The 19,991-nt window shown below is 50.9% G+C and overlaps 1 protein-coding gene across 5 annotated transcripts in view; it reads right to left on the reverse strand.

Moving 5' to 3' along the window:
- dedd2 (death effector domain containing 2) overlaps window positions 1-14,571 on the reverse strand; it is a 37,072-nt gene extending 22,501 nt beyond the window's left edge. For 2 of the 5 annotated variants that reach the window (XM_033012400.1, XM_033012398.1), the window contains exon 1: window positions 14,048-14,570. In XM_033012400.1, coding sequence (XP_032868291.1) covers window positions 14,048-14,566 — 519 coding nt within the window. In that variant the 5' untranslated portion in view covers window positions 14,567-14,570. Of the gene's footprint in view, window positions 1-14,040 lie in introns of all 5 variants that reach the window. The other 3 variants (XM_033012401.1, XM_033012397.1, XM_033012399.1) reach the window with 3 other exon arrangements.
- Between the last annotated feature and the right edge of the window lie 5,420 nt (window positions 14,572-19,991).

Consider the following 19,991-nt stretch of genomic DNA (forward strand, 5'->3'; position numbering starts at 1 on the left):
GAGCCAACGCCGAGCGGAGACCCGAGAGCAATCGCCGAGCGGAGACCCGAGAGCCAGCGCCGAGCGGAGACCCGAGAGCCAGCGCCGAGCGGAGACCCGAGAGCCAACGCCGAGCGGAGACCCGAGAGCCAACGCCGAGCGGAGACCGAGAGCCAACGCCGAGCGGAGACCCGAGAGCCAACGCCGAGCGGAGACCCGAGAGCCAGCGCCGAGCGGAGACCCGAGAGCCAACGCCGAGCGGAGACCCGAGAGCCAACGCCGAGCGGAGACCCGAGCCAAGAGCTAGCGTCGAGCGCCGAGAGCTAGCGCCGAGCGGAGACCCGAGAGCCAACGCCGAGCTGAGACCCGAGAGCCAACGCCGAGCTGAGACCCGAGAGCCAACGCCGAGCGGAGACCCGAGAGCCAGCGCCGAGCGGAGACCCGAGAGCCAGCGCCGAGCGGAGACCCGAGAGCCAACGCCGAGCTGAGACCCGAGAGCCAACGCCGAGCGGAGACCCGAGAGCCAACGCCGAGCTGAGACCCGAGAGCCAGCGCCGAGCGGAGACCCGAGAGCCAACGCCGAGCTGAGACCCGAGAGCCAACGCCGAGCTGAGACCCGACAGCCAGCGCCGAGCGGAGACCCGAGAGCCAACGCCGAGCTGAGACCCGAGAGCCAGCGCCGAGCGGAGACCCGAGAGCCAGCGCCGAGCGGAGACCCGAGAGCCAACGCCGAGCGGAGACCCGAGAGCCAGCGCCGAGCTGAGACCCGAGAGCAATCGCCGAGCGGAGACCCGAGAGCCAGCGCCGAGCGGAGACCCGAGAGCCAGCGCCGAGCGGAGACCCGAGAGCCAACTCCGAGCGGAGACCCGAGAGCTATCGCCGAGACCCGGACACGGATGGCGGCCGGGTGTCTCGGTTGCTTGCCAAGCCGGGCAAAATGGCATGGCTTTTAGGTTGCCCGGCGGGACTGTAAGTTGCCATTGGCACCCGGGCAACCGCTAATTTCGATCCCTGTAATAACTTCTAGTTCCGGACCAAAACAGGATTAAACTAGCATATCTCCTTAGTATCACGGTAAGATAGTCAATGCCACATCAGGCAGTACTGTACTTTGGAAAAGTACTTGGAGGAAAGTGCTCCTCCATTGTGCTATAAGTGTGGAAACAGGCCCTTCGGCCCAACTTGCTCACAGCGGCCAACATGTCCCACCTACACTGGTCTCACCTGCCTGCATTTAGTCCACATCCCTCCATTACCTGTTCTATCCATGCACCTGTCTAACTGTTTATTAAACGTTGCAATAGTCCCTGCCTCAACTACCTCCTCTGGCAGCTCAGGGAGAGGTTGCGTAGGCTGGGACACTAATCCTTGGAGAGCAGGAGGATGGGGAGCGATCTTATAGAGCAGGGGTTCCCAGCTCTGGGCAAGAGACTGCATCTCCCCGATCTATTCTTCTCATCATTTTATACACCTCTATAACAAGGGTTCCCATCCTGGGGTAAACGCCTACCCAGGGGTAAATTTGTTGATTCTGTTCATCATTAGTTGTTCATAAATAAGTGAAATAACATTGTTATGTATTATTAAAGTTGCCAGGGGTAAATGGAACGAAAAAAGTCACCCCACATCCTCCTGCGTACCAAGGAATAGTGTCCCAGCCTACACAAACTCCCTGTAGCTCAGATCCTCGAGTCCTGGCAATACCCTTGCAAATCGTTTCTGTACCCTTTCCAGTGTGACAACATCTTTCCTATAGACACAAAATGCAGGAGTAATGGGTGACATTTCAGGTCAAGAGTCTTCTTCAGGCTTTGATGTAATCCGGCATCTGCAGTTCCTTCCTAAACATCTTTCCTATAACATGGTGCCCAGAACTGAACACAATACTCTAAATGTGGCCTCGCCAACGTCTTATATAACTGCAACATGACCTCCCAACTTCTATACGCAATACTCGGACTGATGGCCAATGTGTCAAAAGCCTTTTTTGATGATATTTATTTTTAGATCTGTTAACATCCTCATTTGACAATATTGATACAGGTCATGTTTGCATTTCCTATTTACCCAGTGCTATGAGCAAAATTAGGCCACTGCCCAGCATAGACACAAAATGCTGGAGGAACTCAGCGGGACAGGCAGCATCTCTGGAGAGAAGGAATGGGTGATGTTTCGGGTCAAGGTCCTTCTTCAGGGCTTTCTTAAAATCTATTTTATTGCTTACTTATCAACAAACTATTTAATTGAATTTATTCCCTCTGTACTGCACGCAGTCTGCCCATGGTTTGAGTAACTGGCTTTCACCCAGCTCTTTCCAGTTGAATTGTCCTCTTGCATTGTGCATTACATTCTACCACGTTGTCACCACTCCTCCACAAAGGGTTTCTTAATGTGAGATTATTACTATATATATTCTCATTACACAAGGCAAGATCCAAAAGATTCCTCATGTTTCGTTTGGGCAACTTGCAACCCAGCGGTATGAATATTGATTTCTCTAATTTCAAGTAACCCTTGCTTTCCCTCCCTCTGTCTCTACCTCACCCTAGTTCTCCCACTACTTTCACTCTCTTCCTGATAAATTTTACTGTTAATTTGTACACCTCTTTGTCACCTTCTCCTCAGCTAACAATGAACCATTCTACATTCCCTTATCATCGTTTACTTTGATGTGTGCTTTCACACCGTACCCTTCCATATCTGCGTATCCCTCTCCCCTAACTCGCGATCTGAAGGGTCACGACCTGAAATGTCACCCATTCCTTCTTTCCAGAGATGCTGCCTGCCACTGAGTTACTCCAGCATTTTGTGTCTATCTTTGGTTTAAACCTGCAACTGCAGTTTCTTCCTGCAAGCTTGAATTCACAATTTACTGCTTTAGAAGTTATCCCAAATGTTGCCAATAAACTCATCTTTCAAATTACTATTGCAAATTTGATGGGGTTAAATCTATACAAATATTTAAATCTCATGATTAGTTTCAGAGACACAGCATGGAAACAGGCCAGAGATAGAAACAAAATGCTGATGTTTTGGGTCGAGATCTTTCTTCAGACTGACCTATTCCTTTCCTCCAGAGTTACTGCAGCTTTTTGAGTCTATGGAGGGATATGGAGATAGGGCAGGAAATGATGCAGATATAAATTAGCCTTGATCTTGATGAAAAGTGGAATGTTGATGAAAGGTTTACTCCTGCTCCTAATTCTTACACTCATTACTGGCATGTTCTGAGTTTCACTCATTTACAAATAGTTTTGTTCTTTCTGAATGCACAACCTCACTTCCCCACGTTAAATTCCAGCTGCTACCATCTTGCCCACTTGTATAACATCGCAGCCCTCTGGCAATACACTATCATACCTTCTTAACCATGGATCTTGCTGACAACAATCTGTATTCCATATCTGTAGACGAGTGCAATCTATGGTAATAGTTTAGTTCACAGATACAAGGCGGAAACACGCCCCTTCGGCCTAAACGACCAGCGATCCCCGCACACTACCATTTTCCGACAAAGACTAGGGTCAATTTACATGTATACCAAGCCAATGAACCTACAGACCTGCACGTCTTTGGAATGTGGGAGGAAATAGAAGATCTCGGAGAAAACCCACACGGTCACAGTGAGAACGTTCAAACTCCATGCAGACAGCACCCGTAGTCGGAATCGAACCCGGTTCTCTCGCGCTGCGAGCGCTATAAGGCTGCAACTCTACCGCTGCGCCACCGTGGCCGCCCAATAATTTCCACTGTCAATATTTCAGTTAACAAGAACCTATGGAACATTAATGCCCAACTTATGCAGTTTACAACCATTGTTATATTTCAGCGAAGAATCATACAATCAAAATCTACAGATTGGTCATCTACTGCCGACCCTTATTTGTTCTGGCCATATCCTATCTTCAGTCCTCTTCCCCACCCCCTCTATTTTCAGTCTGAAGAAGGGCTGAGGCCCGAAACGTCACGCATTCTTTTTTCTCACATATGCTGCCTGACCAGCTGAGTTAATCCAGCACTTGTGTCGGAAGGAACCACAGCTGCTGGTTTCAACTGAAGATAAGACACAAAAAGCTGAAGTAACTCAGCGGGACATCTGGAGAGAAGGAACAGGTGACGTTTCTGGTCGGGCCTTTCTTCGGACTAGAGTCAGGGAAGAGGGAAACGGGACTTTGTGTCTCTCTTCGAGGTATGATGACTGGTTGGCATTATAAGTGCCTAAAATACAGGATGGGTCAGCCTTCTAATTTCACTTGTAATTCCTGATTTTTACCTGCAAACCTGTATGTCTGGAGAGTGGGAGGAAACCCACGCAGGTCAGCATGGGCTGTGGGGCAAAGGGTCTGTTTTATAAAAACATAGAAAATAGGTGCAGGAGTAAGCCATTCAGCCCTTCGAGCCAGCATTCAATATGATCTTGGCTGATCATCAAAAATCAGTGCCCCGTTCCTGCTTCCCCCCCCCCCGCCCCCCCATATTCCTTGATTCCTTTAGCCCTAAGAACTAAATCTAACTCTCTCTTGGAAACATCCAGTGAATTGGCCTCCACGGCCTTCTGTGGCAGAGAATTCCACAGATTCACAACTCTCTGGGTGAAATTGTTTTTTCTCATCTCAGTCCTAAATCAGTCCCTTATTCTTAAACTGTGTGACCCCCTGGTTCTGGACTCCCCCAACATGGAAGAACATTTTTCCTGCATCTAGCCAGTCCAATCCTTTAAGAATTGTATATGTTTCTATAAGATCCACTCTCATCCTTCTACATTCTAGCGAATACAAGCCCACTCGACCCATTCTTTCATCATATGTCAGTCTCGCCATCCCGGGAATTAACCTGGTGAACCTACGCTGCACTCCCTCAATAGCAAGAATGTCCTTCCTCACCTGTTTCTATGCTGTACCTCTACACTAAACCCTTGTCCAAGCTTTGTCCACCAAGTAGCCTACTTCTAAATTTAGACTGACTGCCCCAAACTTTCAATTGTGCCAAACATGTTCTTCAGATTGAAACTTCACGTGTGTGTTCATTGTAGAATCAAACCAGGGATGGCCACAAAATGCTGGAGTAACTCAGCAGGACAGGCAGCATCTCTGGAGAGAAGGAATGGGTGACATTTCACAGAGTACTGGAGTAACTCAGCAGGACAGGCAGCATCTCTCGTGAGAAGGAATGGGTGAAGGTTCGGGTCGAGACCCTTCTTCAGTCAAACCAGACTGGGTTCACAATTTTGGTGGCCTTGAACCCACATGTGACCTCCTGACCACACACACACCTTCACTAAGGCTACCTTATTCCCCCTGCGATTGCCTAAGTCCCACATAATAGCTCAAGCACCGCTGAGACCCACATCATGCCTGGGACCACTATCCAAAAGGGACAAATTGGAAATTGAAAGCCATTTGGAAAATTCTGTTCAGCACATCTGCAATTGCCCCCATAGCAAAAACTGTGCTGGAGATTTCTATCATATTTTTACCATTCACATTGACAGGAATAATTTTAAATTTAGTAACATTCTTCCTGTGACTATTTTTGCATTATCTTGAAATGATGTTTATTTCCTGTACAAAAATTGATATAAAGTACCATTAAAATTTTTTTTTTTTTAATATTGATGTAAAGTTTTTATATTCGATCTTACCATGAGCAGGTGATTGCATAAAATGTTAGTTGCAAAAAGCAATCCCTAGGCGTTTAGTTTAGAGAAACAGCGCGGAAACACGCCATTCGGCCCACCGAGTCCGCACCAACCAGTGATCCCCGCACACTAACACAAACCTACACATGATTGGGACAATTTACACTTATACCTCAGTCTGAAGAAGGGTCTCGACCCGAAACGTTACCCATTACTTCTCTCCAGTGATGCTGCCTGTCCCGCTGAGTTACACCAGCATTTTGTGGCATGCTCTGTTGTCAGATGTCTCTCTGATGAGATACCAAACAGAGGTACTGCCTGTTCGGTTGCCCCAGTGGACACAGATCACATGGAATCATTTCATAACCAAGCAAAGAGTGGTCCCTCGTGAGCTGGCCTGTAATTATTCTTCCATCAACGTCACACAACAAATTGTCCAGAGCTTATCAGATGGGAACCAGAGAGGGATGGTGGAAAATAACCCGCAGGGCTACAAAGAGCAGCAAAATAGAAACATTGGAAAAAAAAACAAATAGGACATTCAACTCCCAGTCCACTGCCTTTCATGCGCAATAATCTATATTACTAAAAGTCTGTTCTTGACCGGTTTTGGCGATCTGTGCTGCGATTTCCGAGAGAACGCCGCCACCTACGGCCATCATTTTTGGCCACCTCGCTCAGAGCCCTCCTCCGCCGCATGTGTGCCGAGGATTTTTCCAGTCGATGAAAAATGAGAGAGATATTAATGATTTTACAAAATTCCCCATTCTATCTGCTGCCCCCGCTGGCGGCAGGGGGGAGGGACTATAAAACCAGGAAGTGGTGTGCCTCATTCAATCTCTTCAAGATGGAGGAAGGCAGAGGGTCACGTTTCTCTGAGCTGTGAATAACACTGAACACATGTCCACACAACTGAGTAAGTACCCTTAATGTGGTTTGAAAATGAAAATATGGTTAAAGTAAAAAAGCACTGCCTGCAAATGGTTGTTTGGGGGTTTTGGGTTGAAATAAAAAGGCACTCTCTCTCTCTCCCCTCCCCCGCTCTCTCTCCCCCTCCGTCCCTCCCCTAAACCCCCCTCCCCTCCACACACCCCTACCCCCTTCCCTCCACCCCCCTCTCCTCTCCCCCTAAACCCCCTCCACACACCCCTCTCCTCTCCCCCCCTCCACACACCCCTCTCCCCCCCTCCCCTCCACACACCCCTCTCCTCTCCCCCCCTCCCTTTCTCCCCCTCCTACCCTCCATCCCGTCCCGCACCGTCCCTTCCCTAAACCCCCCTCCACACCCCTACCCCCTTCCCTCCACCCTCCCTGCTCCTCACCTCTCCCCCCCTCACTCTCATCCTCTCTCCCCTCCACCTTTCCCCCCTCACCCACCCTCCCTCTTCTCCTCCTCTCCACCCCCTCCCTCTTGCCCCTCTCTCTGTGTCTCTGTCTCTGCCCCTTCTCTCTCCGCCCTAACTCTCTATTCCCTCCCCCTCTCTAGATGTGACTGCAAGTTGGGGGCTATGCGTCAGTAGATAGGGTGGTTATGGGGTAAAAGGCGCAAATTAATAATATTAATATAATATCAAGGGGGGTAATTAGCATGAGTGCGGGGGGCTGGGTGATAGTTAGTGTGTGTGACGCTGCATGCCGCCTCCCCCCCCCACAACCGCACGTTGGGGGAACAGACTCAATGGGTCTGCACTTGGTCTAGTACAAATTAAAACTCGCTCATATTATCTCTAGATCTAATTTTAGTTTTTAATTAATTTACAGAAATGATTGAATGATACCCACGGCTTAGAGGGCATGCCCCTCTGGGTGTGAAGAGGCAGACCAATGGCCCATCCATAATAGTTCAATAGTGCCACAACAGGCCTGGCGGTTGCCCCAGCTCAAACCCAGCACCATTCCGCCATTTTCAAAGCTAATTCTATCGCTTTCAAACTCCTTACAGCACTTGCTGAATCATGCTAGCACCAGTTTTTTTGTGGGAGTTCTCTCAAAAGGTCGTAAGTGATAAGAGCAGAATTAGGCCATTCAGCCCATCAAGTCTATCCCACCATTCAATCATGTCTGATCTATCTCTCCCTCCCAACCCTGTTCTCCCCATAATCCCCGACAACCGCACTAATCAAGAATCTATCCATCTCTGCCTTAAAAATATCCACTGACGGCCTCCACAGCCGTCTGTGGCAAAGAATTCCACAGATTCACCACCCTCTGACTAAGAAATCCCTCCTCATCTCCTTCCTGAAGGAACGTCCTTTAATTCTGAATCTATGATCTCTAATCCGAGACTTTCCCACTCGTGGAAACATTCTCCACATCCACTCTGTTCGAGCTCACTATTCGATACCTTTCAATGAGGTTTCCCCTCCCCACTCATTCTTCTAAACTCCAGCGAGTACAGGCCCAGTGCCATCAAACGCTGCTTTCATGTTTTGAAGAAAGTTTCTCCATGACAGGATTTCTATCTATAAAATGGAAACAGATTCTATTAGTCACAAATTACTACAACCTACTTGGAAGAAAATTTGGATGACGCCCTTCCGCAAGGAGCAATGGATACAACACAAATAGGTTAATATAAAATTTGATTCTGTCTGTCCTTTCAGCTTGAACACCTTTTCAAATGATTTCATTATTCACGTCAATTACTTGCGGTGGCAGGTTCCACGTTCGAGAAAATCCCCCTTGAATTGTGTCAGATTTTGTCAACAAAACAAGCAAGCTATAAGGCTCTGAGAACATCGTCCAACCTTGACAACATCCAGGCATTAACTCCAATTAGATAATAACAGGATCGCAGGACTGACACGATGAAAGAATGGGTTGACTGGGCTTATCTATATTACTAAATCTCTGTTCTTGACCGCTTTTGGCCTTCTGTGCTGCGATTTCCGAGAGAACGCCGCCACCTACGGCCGTCATTTTTGGCCACCTCGCTCAGAGCCCCCCTCCGCCGCATGTGTGCCGAGGATTTTGCCCGTTGGTGAAAAATTACAGAGATATTAATGTTTTTACAAAATTCCCCATTCTCTCTGCTGCCCCTGCTGGAGTGAGGGGGAGGGACTATAAAACCAGGAAGTGGTGTGCCTCAATCAGTCTCTGCAAGTGGTGTGCCTCAATCAGAGCTCTGAATAACACTGAACAAATGTGCCACAGCTGTGAGTACCCATACTGTGGTTTGAAAATGAAAATATGGTTAGTTTGAGGAAAAAAGCATTGCCTACAAATGGTTGTTTGGGTTGAAGCAAAAAGGCACCCTCTCTCTCTCTCTCCCCCTCTCCCCCTTCTCTCTCTCCCCTCTTCTTCTCCCTCTCCTCCCCCACCGTCCCTCCCCTCCACACCCCTACCCCCTTCCCTCCCCGCTCCCCACCTCCCCCTCTCAGCACACCCTCAGCACACTTGGTCTAGTATTCACTATAACTTAGGATGAGATGGGATCTTATGGAAACATATAGAATTCTTAAAGTATTGGGCAAGCTAGATGCAGGAAATATGTTCCCAATGTTGGGGGAAGTCCAGAACCAGGGGTCACAGTTTAAGAATACGGAGTAGGCCATTTAGGACTGAGATGAGGAAAAACGTTTTCACCCAGTTATGAATTTGTGGAATTCTCTGCCTCAGAAAGCAGCTGCAGTTGCTTCCTACACATCACTCTAAATATTTTCCATCCATATAACCACATAACAATTACAGCACGGGAACAGGCCATCTCGGCCCTACAAGTCCGCGCCGAACAATTTTTTTTTCCCCTTAGTCCCACCTGCCTGCACTCATACCATAACCCTCCATTCCCTTCTCATCCATATGCCTATCCAATTTATTCTTAAATGATACCAACGAACCTGCCGCCACCACTTCCACTGGAAGGTCATTCCACACCGCTACCACTCTCTGAGTAAAGAAGTTCCCCCTCATGTTACCCCTAAACTTCTGTCCCTTAATTCTGAAGTCATGTCCTCTGGTTTGAATCTTCCCTATTCTCAAAGGGAAAAGCTTGTTCACATCAACTCTGTCTATCCCTCTCATCATTTTAAAGACCTCTATCAAGTCCCCCCCTTAACCTTCTGCGCTCCAGAGAATAAAGACCTAACTTATTCAACCTATCTCTGTAACTTAGTTGTTGAAACCCAGGCAACATTCTAGTAAATCTCCTCTGTACTCTCTCTATTTTGTTGACATCCTTCCTATAATTGGGCGACCAAAATTGTACACCATACTCCAGATTTGGTCTCACCAATGCCTTGTACAATTTTAACATTACATCCCAGCTTCTATACTCAATGCTCTGATTTATAAAGGCTAGCATACCAAAAGCACCTCACATTTATCAGCATTAAACTCCATCTGCCATCTTTCAGCCCATTATCCACATACCTCTGTTAAATGTTATTGTAACTTTCTCAACTACCTCCTCTAGCAGATCAATCCATACGTCATCACCGTCACTGTGAAAAAGTTGCCCCTCTAGCTCGTATTTAATCTTTCCCCTCTTGCCTTAAACCTGGGCCACCCGGTTTGTGATTCATTTATCTCGTGAAAAAGGCTGCCTACTCAGCCTTTATCAATCCCCAATTACCTCAATCACTGCTGAGAATCAAGTGTTTTGTCGTATGTCCCTAAACAAAACAATACAATTCTTACTTGCAGCAGGTCAACGGATATAGAAGTATGAGTATAGAAGTTGGGAGGTCACATTGCAGTTGTACAAAACGTTGGTGAGACCACATTTAGAGTATTGTGTTCAGTACTGGACACCGTGTTATAGGAATGTTGTCATCTTGAAAGGGTTTCGAAAACATTCACGAGGATGTTGCTAGGACTCAAGGGTGTGAGCTATAGGGAGATTGAGTAGGTTGGATCTCTATTCCTTGGAGCACAGGGGGATGATGGGTGATCTTATAGAGGTGTATAAAATCATGAGAGGAATAGATGCACACAGTCACTTGCCCAGAGTCGGGGAATCAAGGAGCAGAGGACATGGGTTCAAGGTGAAGGGGAAAAGATTTAATAGGAATCTGAGGGGTAACATTTTAACACAAAGGGCGGTGGGTGTATGGAACGAGCTGCCAGAGGAGGTAGTTGAGGCTGGGACTATCGCAACATTTAAGAAACAGTTAGACAGGTACATGGAGAAGACAAGTTTGGAGGGATATGGACCAAGAGCAGGCAGGTTGCTGGGACATATTGGCCGGTGTGGGCAAGTTGGGCTGGAGGGCCTGTTTCCATATCGTTCTATGACTCTATATGCAAATAAAGCACTCAGTAGACACCAAAATAAACAAAAAAATTGATATATAAAAACAAATAATGAAGCTCAAAGTCTAACAGTATAGTGCAAAGTCAAACAACAGAATTTCTTCATGCGTTAGACCCATTTGCCCATGTCTCACCCCTATCCCTCAAACCTTTCATATTCATGTTGCTGTGCAAATGTATTTTAAATGCTGTTATGGCAACTGCCTCAACTACTTCCTCTACAAACATGGAGGGGAGAAAAGAGCATCAGCGAGACACTCTTTCCTTAAACCTATACCTTCTGGTTCTTGATTCCACTATCCTGTGAAAAAGGCTGTATACTCACCCTATATCGATTCCCAATCATGCTGCCTGAGCTACTCCAGCACTTTGCCTTCTCCATCTTCAATATAATGTCATCCTGAGTTAGACCCATTTGCCAGTGTCTCGCCCTATCCCTGGAACCGTTCCTATCCATGTAGTTGTCAACCAGTCTGAAGAAGGGTCTCGACCTCAAATGTCACCCATTCCTTCTCTCCAGAGATGCTGCCTGACCTGCTAAGTTACTCCAGCATTTTGTGTCTACCTTCAATTTAAACCAGCATTGCAGTTATTTCTTATACACCCAGAGAGTTGTCAATCTCTGCCTCAGATGGCAGTTGCAGGCCGATTCACTGGATGCATTCAAAAGAGAGTTAGATAGAGCTCTTAGGGCTAGCGGAAGGAAGGGATATGGGGAGAAGGCAGGAACGGGTACTGATTGTGGATGATCAGCCATGATCACATTGAATGGTGGTGCTGGCACGAAGGCCCAAATGGCCTACTCCTGCACCTATTTTCTATGTGTCTAGTTGTCCAAATGCCTTTTAAATGCAGTTATGGTAACTGCCTCCACTACTTCCTCTGGAAACATGGAAGGGGATATAAAAAGCTGGAGTAACTCAGCGTCTCTGTTTCCCTCTCCCCCTACTCTCAGTCTGAAGAAGGGTCTCGACCCGAAACATCACCCATTCCTTCTCTCCAGAGATGCTTGCCTGTCCCGCTGAGCTACTCAAGCATTGTGTGTCTATTTTCGGTCTAAACCAGCACCTGCAGTTCCTTCCTACCCGCCCAGAGAAAGATGCACGCAGCCCGAGTAAATTAAGAACTCACACCTCCTCCTCTCTCTCACCTATCTTCCCTATCCCCTCTTTTCTTCCACTCCCCTTCTCCCTTCCTGTCCTCCTCTCCCATCCCCTCTCTCCCCCCTCATGTCCTCCCCTTCGCTTTCTTTTCTCCCGTCCTGCCCTCCCCGCCTGTCCTATTAAGTAAGTTTATTGGCCAAGTATTCACATACAAGGAATTTGCCTTGGTGCTCCGCCCACAAGTAACATGACAGACAGTTCATGCCCTCTCTCTCCCCATCTCGTCCTCCCTCTCCTCTTTCTCCCCCCCTCCTCTCTCTACCCCACCCCCCTCCTCCTTCTCCCCCTCCCCCTTCTCCCCCTCCCCCTCCTCCTCTCTCCCCCCCCGTCCCCGCCCGTCCTCACCTGCTCTGGCCCGCCTCTGCCCCCTCCTCCTCTCCCCCTCCCCCCTCTTTCTCCCCCTCCTCCTCTCCCCCCCTCCCCTCTCCCCTTCTCTCCCCCCCTCTTCTCTCCCCCCCTCCTCTTTCTCCCCCTCCCCCCCTCCTCCTCTCTCCCCCTCCCCCTCTCGCCCCCTCCCCTCTCCCCCTTCTCCCCCTCCTCCTCTCTCCCCCACTTCTCCCCCTCCTCCTCTTTCTCCCCCTCCCCCCTCCCCTCCTCTTTCTCCCCTCTCCCCCTCCTCCCTCTCCCACCCCCCGTCCATCCTCACCTGCTCTGGCCCGCCTCTGCCCCCTCCTTCTCTCCACCCCCCCTGTCCCCGCCCGTCCTCACCTGCTCTGCCCCCTCCCCCCTCCTCCTATCTCCCCTCCCCCCTCATCTCTCCCCCACCTCCTCTCCCCCCCCCGCCCGTCCTCACCTGCTCCCCCCCCCCTCCCTCTCCTCTCTCCCCCCCCCGCCCGTCCTCACCTGCTCTGCCCCCTCTCCTCCCTCCCGTCCCCGCCTCTCCTCTGCCCCCTCTCCCCTGCCCCCCCCCCCCCCCCCCCTCCTGTCCCGGCCCGTCCTCACCTGCTCTGGCCCGCCTCTCCCCCCCCCCCCTCCTCTCCTCCCCCCCCCCCTCTCCTCCTCCCCTCCCCCGTCCTCACCTGCTCTGCCCCGCCTCTGCCCCCCTCTCCTCCTCCCCCCCCCTCCCCTGTCCTCACCTGCTCTGCCCCGCCTCTGCCCCCCCCCCCTCCTCTCCTCCCCCCCCCCCCCTCTCCTCCTCCCCTCCCCCGTCCTCACCTGCTCTGGCCCGCCTCTGCCCCCCCTGTCCCCCCTCCTCTCCTCCCCCCCCCACCCTCTCCTCCTCCCCTCCCCCGTCCTCACCTGCTCTGCCCCGCCTCTGCCCCCCTCTCCTCCTCCCCTCCCCCCCCCCCGTCCTCACCTGCTCTGGCCCGCCCCCGCCCCCCCCCCCCCCTGTCCTCACCTGCTCTGGGCCGCCTCTGCCCCCTCCCCTGTCCCCCCCTGTCCTCACCTGCTCGGGCCCGCCTCTGCCCCCCCCCCCCTCTCCCCCCTGTCCCCCCCCGTCCTCACCTGCTCTGCCCTCTCCCCCTCCCCTGTCCCCCCCCCGTCCTCACGTGCTCTGGACCGCCTCCCCCCCCCTCTCCCTCCCCCTGTCCTCACCTGCTCTGGCCCGCCTCTGCCCCCCCCCCCCCCCTGTCCTCACCTGCTCTGGGCCGCCTCTGCCCCCTCCCCTGTCCCCCCCTGTCCTCACCTGCTCGGGCCCGCCTCTGCCCCCCCCCCCCCTCTCCCCCCCTGTCCCCCCCCGTCCTCACCTGCTCTGCCCTCTCCCCCTCCCCTGTCCCCCCCCCGTCCTCACCTGCTCTGGTCCGCCTCCCCCCCCCTCTCCCTCCCCCTGTCCTCACCTGCTCTGGCCCGCCTCTGCCACCCCCCTCCCTGCCCCCCCCCCGTCCTTACCTGCTCTGGGCCGCCTCTGCCCTCTCTCCCCCCCCCCCCCCCCCTGTCCCCCCCCCTGTCCTCACCTGCTCTGGCCCGCCTCTCCCCCCCCAGTCCCCCCCCTGTCCTCACCTGCTCGGGGCCGCCTCTCCCCCCCCTGCCCCCCCCTGTCCCCCCCAGTCCCCCCCCTGTCCTCACCTGCTCGGGGCCGCCTCTGCCCCACATAGGGCAGCAGGTCGTGGCGGGTGATGACCCGCAGCAGCTGGAGCAGAGGCCCGAGGCTGGCCTCGTCGCACAGGCCGCGGCGCTCCAGCTGGTAGAGGAGCCGGACGCCGCTGCAGCTGGTGGGCCGGGCCGGGCTGTGCCGGTGGTGGTGGCGGTGGGGGGTGTCCAGGGGCCCGGGCCCCAGCGCGGGCGGGTAGGCCTCGTCCAGCAGGAAGGACATGGCGTCCACGTCGGCCTGGCTGAGCTGCGAGCCGACCAGCTGGAACATCTGGTGCAGGGACACCATGTGGCAGTAGGCGGCCTCCTCCTCCTCCTCCTCCCTCTCCTCCTGCTCCTGCCGCCACCGCGCTCGCTTGGCAGCGCCGTCCGACACCGGGGCCGACTGGCGCCTCCGTCTCCCGAACCGTCCCGTCGTCGTCGTCGTCGTCGTCTCTCTCGCCGCCGCCATCTTCCCTCTCCGTCTGCTTCTTCCTCCTTCTGGTACCTTCCACTCGCGCATGCGCCGCTGCCCACGCCCCGCCCCCCCACTGACGTGCGCGCCCCCGCTCCTTATTACGTCAGGCGTTCTGTATGACGCACGGGCTCCCCCCGCTCACTCACGTACGTGCTTACGTACCTATACGCCCCTCCAGCCCCCCCCCCCCATCACCCACGTACGTGCTTACGTACCTCTACGCCCCTCCCCCTCCCCGCTCACTCACGTGCGTGCTTACGTATCTACGCCCCTCCAGCCCCCCCATCACCCACGTACGTGCTTACGTGTCTCTACGCCCCTCCCCCCGCTCACTCACGTGCGTGCTTACGTCTCTCTACGCCCCTCCAGCCCCCCATCACACACGTACGTGCTTACGTACCTCTACGCCCCTCCCCCCCCCCCGCTCACATACGTGCGCGCGCGTCTCCGACACCCCATCGCCGACGTGCGCGCCCCCGCACGTGATGACGTCAGACGCTCCCAGTGATGGGGGGGAGGGGAGGGGATGGTAAAACACCACAAGCAAAGATTATAGAGGATATAAGATCTTTGACCACAAGAGCTTTGCACAGAAGGCTAAAAGCACTGCATTGGTTAGTAAGTAATGTAAGCGATCTACAGAGGCCAAGGCAGTGGATAATTTGAAGACATAGAAACATGGACAAGAGGTGCAGGAGTTGGCCATTCAGCCCATCGAGCCATTCAATATGATAGAAACATAGAAATTAGGTGCAGGAGTAGAGGCCATTCGGCCCTTCGAGCCTGCACCGCCATTCAATATGATCATGGCTGATCATCCAACTCAGTATCCCGTACCTGCCTTCTCTCCATACCCTCTGATCCCTTTAGCCACAAGGGCCACATCTAACTCCCTCTTAAATATAGCCAATGAACTGGCCTCGACTACCCTCTGTGGCAGAGAGTTCCAGAGATTCACCACTCTCTGTGTGAAAAAAGTTCTTCTCATCTCGGTTTTAAAGGGGTTCCCCCTTATCCTTAAGCTGTGACCCCTTGTCCTGGACTTCCCCAACATCGGGAGCAATCTTCCTGCATCTAGCCTGTCCAACCCCTTAAGAATTTTATAAGTTTCTTTAAGATCCCCTCTCAGTCTCCTAAATTCTAGAGAGTATAAACCAAGTCTATCCAGTCTTTCTTCATAAGACAGTCCTGACATCCCAGGAATCAGTCTGGTGAACCTTCTCTGCACTCCCTCTATGGCAATAATGTCCTTCCTCAGATTTGGTGACCAAAACTGTACGCAATACTCCAGGTGTGGTCTCACCAATTGCTGGTCATCCACAATCAGTGCCCCGTTCCTGCTTTCTCCCCATATCCCTTGTTTCCGTTAACCCTAAGAGCTAAATCTAACTCTCTCTTGAAAACATCCAGTGAACCAGCCTCCACTGGCTTCCGTGGCAGAGAATCCCACAGATTCACAACTCTCTGGGTGAAAAGGTTTTTCCTCATAGAAACATACAAAATAGGTGCAGGAGTAGAGGCCATTCGGCCCTTCGAGCCTGCACCACCATTCAATACGATCATGACTGATCATCCAACTCAGTATCCTGTACCTGCCTTCTCTCCATACCCCCTGATCCCTTTAGCCACAAGGGCCACATCTAACTCCCTCTTAAATATAGCCAATGAACTGGCCTCAACTACCTTCTGTGGCAGAGAATTCCACAGATTCACCACTCTCTGTGTAAAAAATGTTTTTCTCATAATAATAATAATAATACATTTTATTTATGGGCGCCTTTCAAGAGTCTCAAGGACACCTTACAAAAATTGAGCATGTATAGGAAAAACATGTAAGGGGAATGAAATAAATAGTAGAGACATGACTAGTACACAAAGTAAAGACAGAATTCAATACAAAACACAGCATGAGGCAATTAATGCACAGATGAAAAGGGACGGGGACGTGGGGCTAAGGATAGGCAGAGGTGAAGAGATGGGTCTTGAGGCGGGACTGGAAGATGGGGAGGGACACGGAATTGCGGATCAGTTGGGGGAGGGAGTTCCAGAGCCTGGGAGCTGCCCTGGAGAAGGCTCTGTCCCCAAAACTGCGGAGGTTGGACTTGTGGATGGAGAGGAGACCAGCTGATGTGGATCTGAGGGACCGTGAGGGTTGGTAGGGGGAGAGGAGGTCAATGAGATATGTGGGGGCCAGATGGTGGAGGGCTTTGTAGGTGAGGACCAGGATTTTGTAGGTGATCCGGTGGGAGACGGGAAGCCAGTGAAGTTTTTTGAGGACTGGAGTGATGTGATGCCAGGATTTGGTGTGGGTGATGAGTCGGGCGGCTGCGTTCTGGACCAGTTGGAGTCGGTTGATGTAGGTGGAGCTGATGCCAAGGAGAAGTGAGTTGCAATAGTCCAGTCGGGAGGAGATGAAGGCATGGATGAGTCTTTCAGCAGCAGGCGGTGTGAGAGAGGGTCTGAGTTTGGCGATGTTGCGGAGATGAAAGAAGGAGGTTTTAATGACATGGCGGATGTGAGGCTCAAGGGAGAGGGTGGAATCAAAGATCACGCCAAGGTTGCGGGCCTGGGGAGATGGGGAGACAGTGGTGCCGTCGATGGTGAGAGTGGGGTTATTGATTTTGCTCATCTCAGTCCTAAAAGATTTCCCCTTTATCCTTAAACTGTGACCCCTTGTACTGGACTTCCCCAACATCGGGAACAATCTTCCTGCATCTAGCCTGTCCAACCCCTTAAGAATGTTGTAAGTTTCTATAAGATCCCCCCTCAATCTTCTAAATTCTAGCGAGTACAAGCCGAGTCTATCCAGTCTTTCTTCATATGAAAGTCCTGACATCCCAGGAATCAGTCTGGCGAACCTTCTCTGTACTCCCTCTATGGCAAGAATGCCCTTCCTCAGATTAGGAGACCAAAACTGTACGCAATACTCCAGGTGTGGTCTCACCAAGACCCTGTACAACTGCAGTAGAACCTCCCTGCTCCTATAGACATTTAAAGACTGCATGGATGAACTACAAAAATTGTTCATCCCAGTTTGGCAAAAGAATAAATCAGGGAAGGTAGTGCATCCGTGGATAACAAGGGAAATCAGGGATAGTATCAAAGCGAAGGATGATGCGTACAAATTAGCCAGAAAAAGCAGCATACCGGAGGACTGGGAGAAATTCAGAGACCAGCAGAGGAGGACATAGGGCTTAATTAGGAAAGGAAAAATAGATTATGAAAGAAAACTGGCAGGGAACATAAAAACTGACTGCAAAAGTTTTTGTAGATATGTGAAAAGAAAGAGATTAGTTAAAACAAATGTAGGTCCCTTGCAGTCAGAAACAGGTGAGTTGATCATGGGGAACAAGGATATGGCAGACCAATTGAATAACTACTTTGGTTCCGTCTTCACTAAGGAAGACATAAATAATCTGCCAGAAATAGCAGGGGACCGCGGGTCAAAGGAGTTGGAGGAATTGAGTGAAATCCAGGTTAGCCGGGAAGTGGTGTTGGGTAAATTGAATGGATTAAAGGCCGATAAATCCCCAGGGCCAGATAGGCTGCATCCCAGAGTACTTAACTAAGTAGCTCCAGAAATAGTGGATGCATTAGTAATAATCTTTCAAAACTCTTTAGATTCTGGAGTAGTTCCAGAGGATTGGCGGGTAGCAAACGTAACCCCACTTTTTAAGAAGGGAGGGAGAGAGAAAACGGGGAATTACAGACCAGATAGTCTAACATCGGTAGTGGGGAAACTGCTAGAGTCAGTTATTAAAGATGGGATAGCAGCACATTTGGAAAGTGGTGAAATCATTGGACAAAGTCAGCATGGATTTACAAAAGGTAAATCATGTCTGACGAATCTTATAGAATTTTTCGAGGATGTAACTAGTAGCGTGGTTAGGGGAGAACCAGTGGATGTGGTGTATCTGGACTTCCAGAAGGCTTTCGACAAGGTCCCACATAAGAGATTAGTATACAAACTTAAAGCACACGGCATTGGGGGTTCAGTATTGATGTGGATAGAGAACTGTCTGGCAAACAGGAAGCAAAGAGTAGGAGTAAACGGATCCTTTTCACAATGGCGGGCAGTGACTAGTGGGGTACCGCAAGGCTCAGTGCTGGGACCCCAGCTATTTACAATATATATTAATGATCTGGATGAGGGAATTGAAGGCAATATCTCCAAGTTTGCGGATGACACTAAGCTGGGGGGCAGTGTTAGCTGTGAGGAGGATGCTAGGAGACTGCAAGGTGACTTGGATAGGCTGGGTGAGTGGGCAAATGTTTGGCAGATGCAGTATAATGTGGATAAATGTGAGGTTATCCATTTTGGTGGCAAAAACAGGAAAGCAGACTATTATCTAAATGGTGGCTGACTTGGAAAAGGGGAGATGCAGCGAGACCTGGGTGTCATGGTACACCAGTCATTGAAAGTGGGCATGCAGGTGCAGCAGGCAGTGAAGAAAGCGAATGGTATGTTAGCTTTCATAGCAAAAGGATTTGAGTATAGGAGCAGGGAGGTTCTACTGCAGTTGTACAGGGTCTTGGTGAGACCACACCTGGAGTATTGCGTACAGTTTTGGTCTCCAAATCTGAGGAAGGACATTATTGCCATAGAGGGAGTGCAGAGAAGGTTCACCAGACTGATTCCTGGGATGTCAGGACTGTCTTATGAAGAAAGACTGGATAAACTTGGTTTATACTCTCTAGAATTTAGGAGATTGAGAGGGGATCTTATAGAAACTTACAAAATTCTTAAGGGGTTGGACAGGCTAGATGCAGGAAGATTGCTCCCGATGTTGGGGAAGTCCAGGACAAGGGGTCACAGCTTAAGGATAAGGGGGAAATCCTTTAAAACCGAGATGAGAAGAACTTTTTTCACACAGAGAGTGGTGAATCTCTGGAACTCTCTGCCACAGAGGGTAGTCGAGGCCAGTTCATTGGCTATATTTAAGAGGGAGTTAGATGTGGCCCTTGTGGCTAAGGGGATCAGAGGATATGGAGAGAAGGCAGGTACGGGATACTGAGTTGGATGATCAGCCATGATCATATTGAATGGCGGTGCAGGCTCGAAGGGCCGAATGGCCTACTCCTGCATCTAATTTCTATGTTTCTATACTCAAATCCGTTTACTATGAATGCTAACATACCATTCGCTTTCTTCACTGCCTGCTGCACCTGCATGCCTACTCTCAATGACTGGTGTACCATGACACCCAGGTCTCGTTGCATCATCCCTTTTCCTAGTAAGCCACCATTCAGGTAATAGTCTACTTTCCTGTTTTTGCCACCAAAGTGGATAACCTCACATTGATCCACATTATACTGCATCTGCCATGCATTTGCCCACTCACCCAGCCTATCCAAGTCATCTTGCAGCCTCCTAGCATCCTCCTCACAGCCAACACTGCCCCCTAGCTTCGTGTCATCCGCAAACCTGGAGATGTTGCATTCAATTCCCTCGTCCAAATCATTAATATAT

Source organism: Amblyraja radiata, chromosome 36 (genome assembly GCF_010909765.2).
Source record: "Amblyraja radiata isolate CabotCenter1 chromosome 36, sAmbRad1.1.pri, whole genome shotgun sequence".
In the NCBI taxonomy this organism is placed as follows: domain Eukaryota; kingdom Metazoa; phylum Chordata; class Chondrichthyes; order Rajiformes; family Rajidae; genus Amblyraja; species Amblyraja radiata.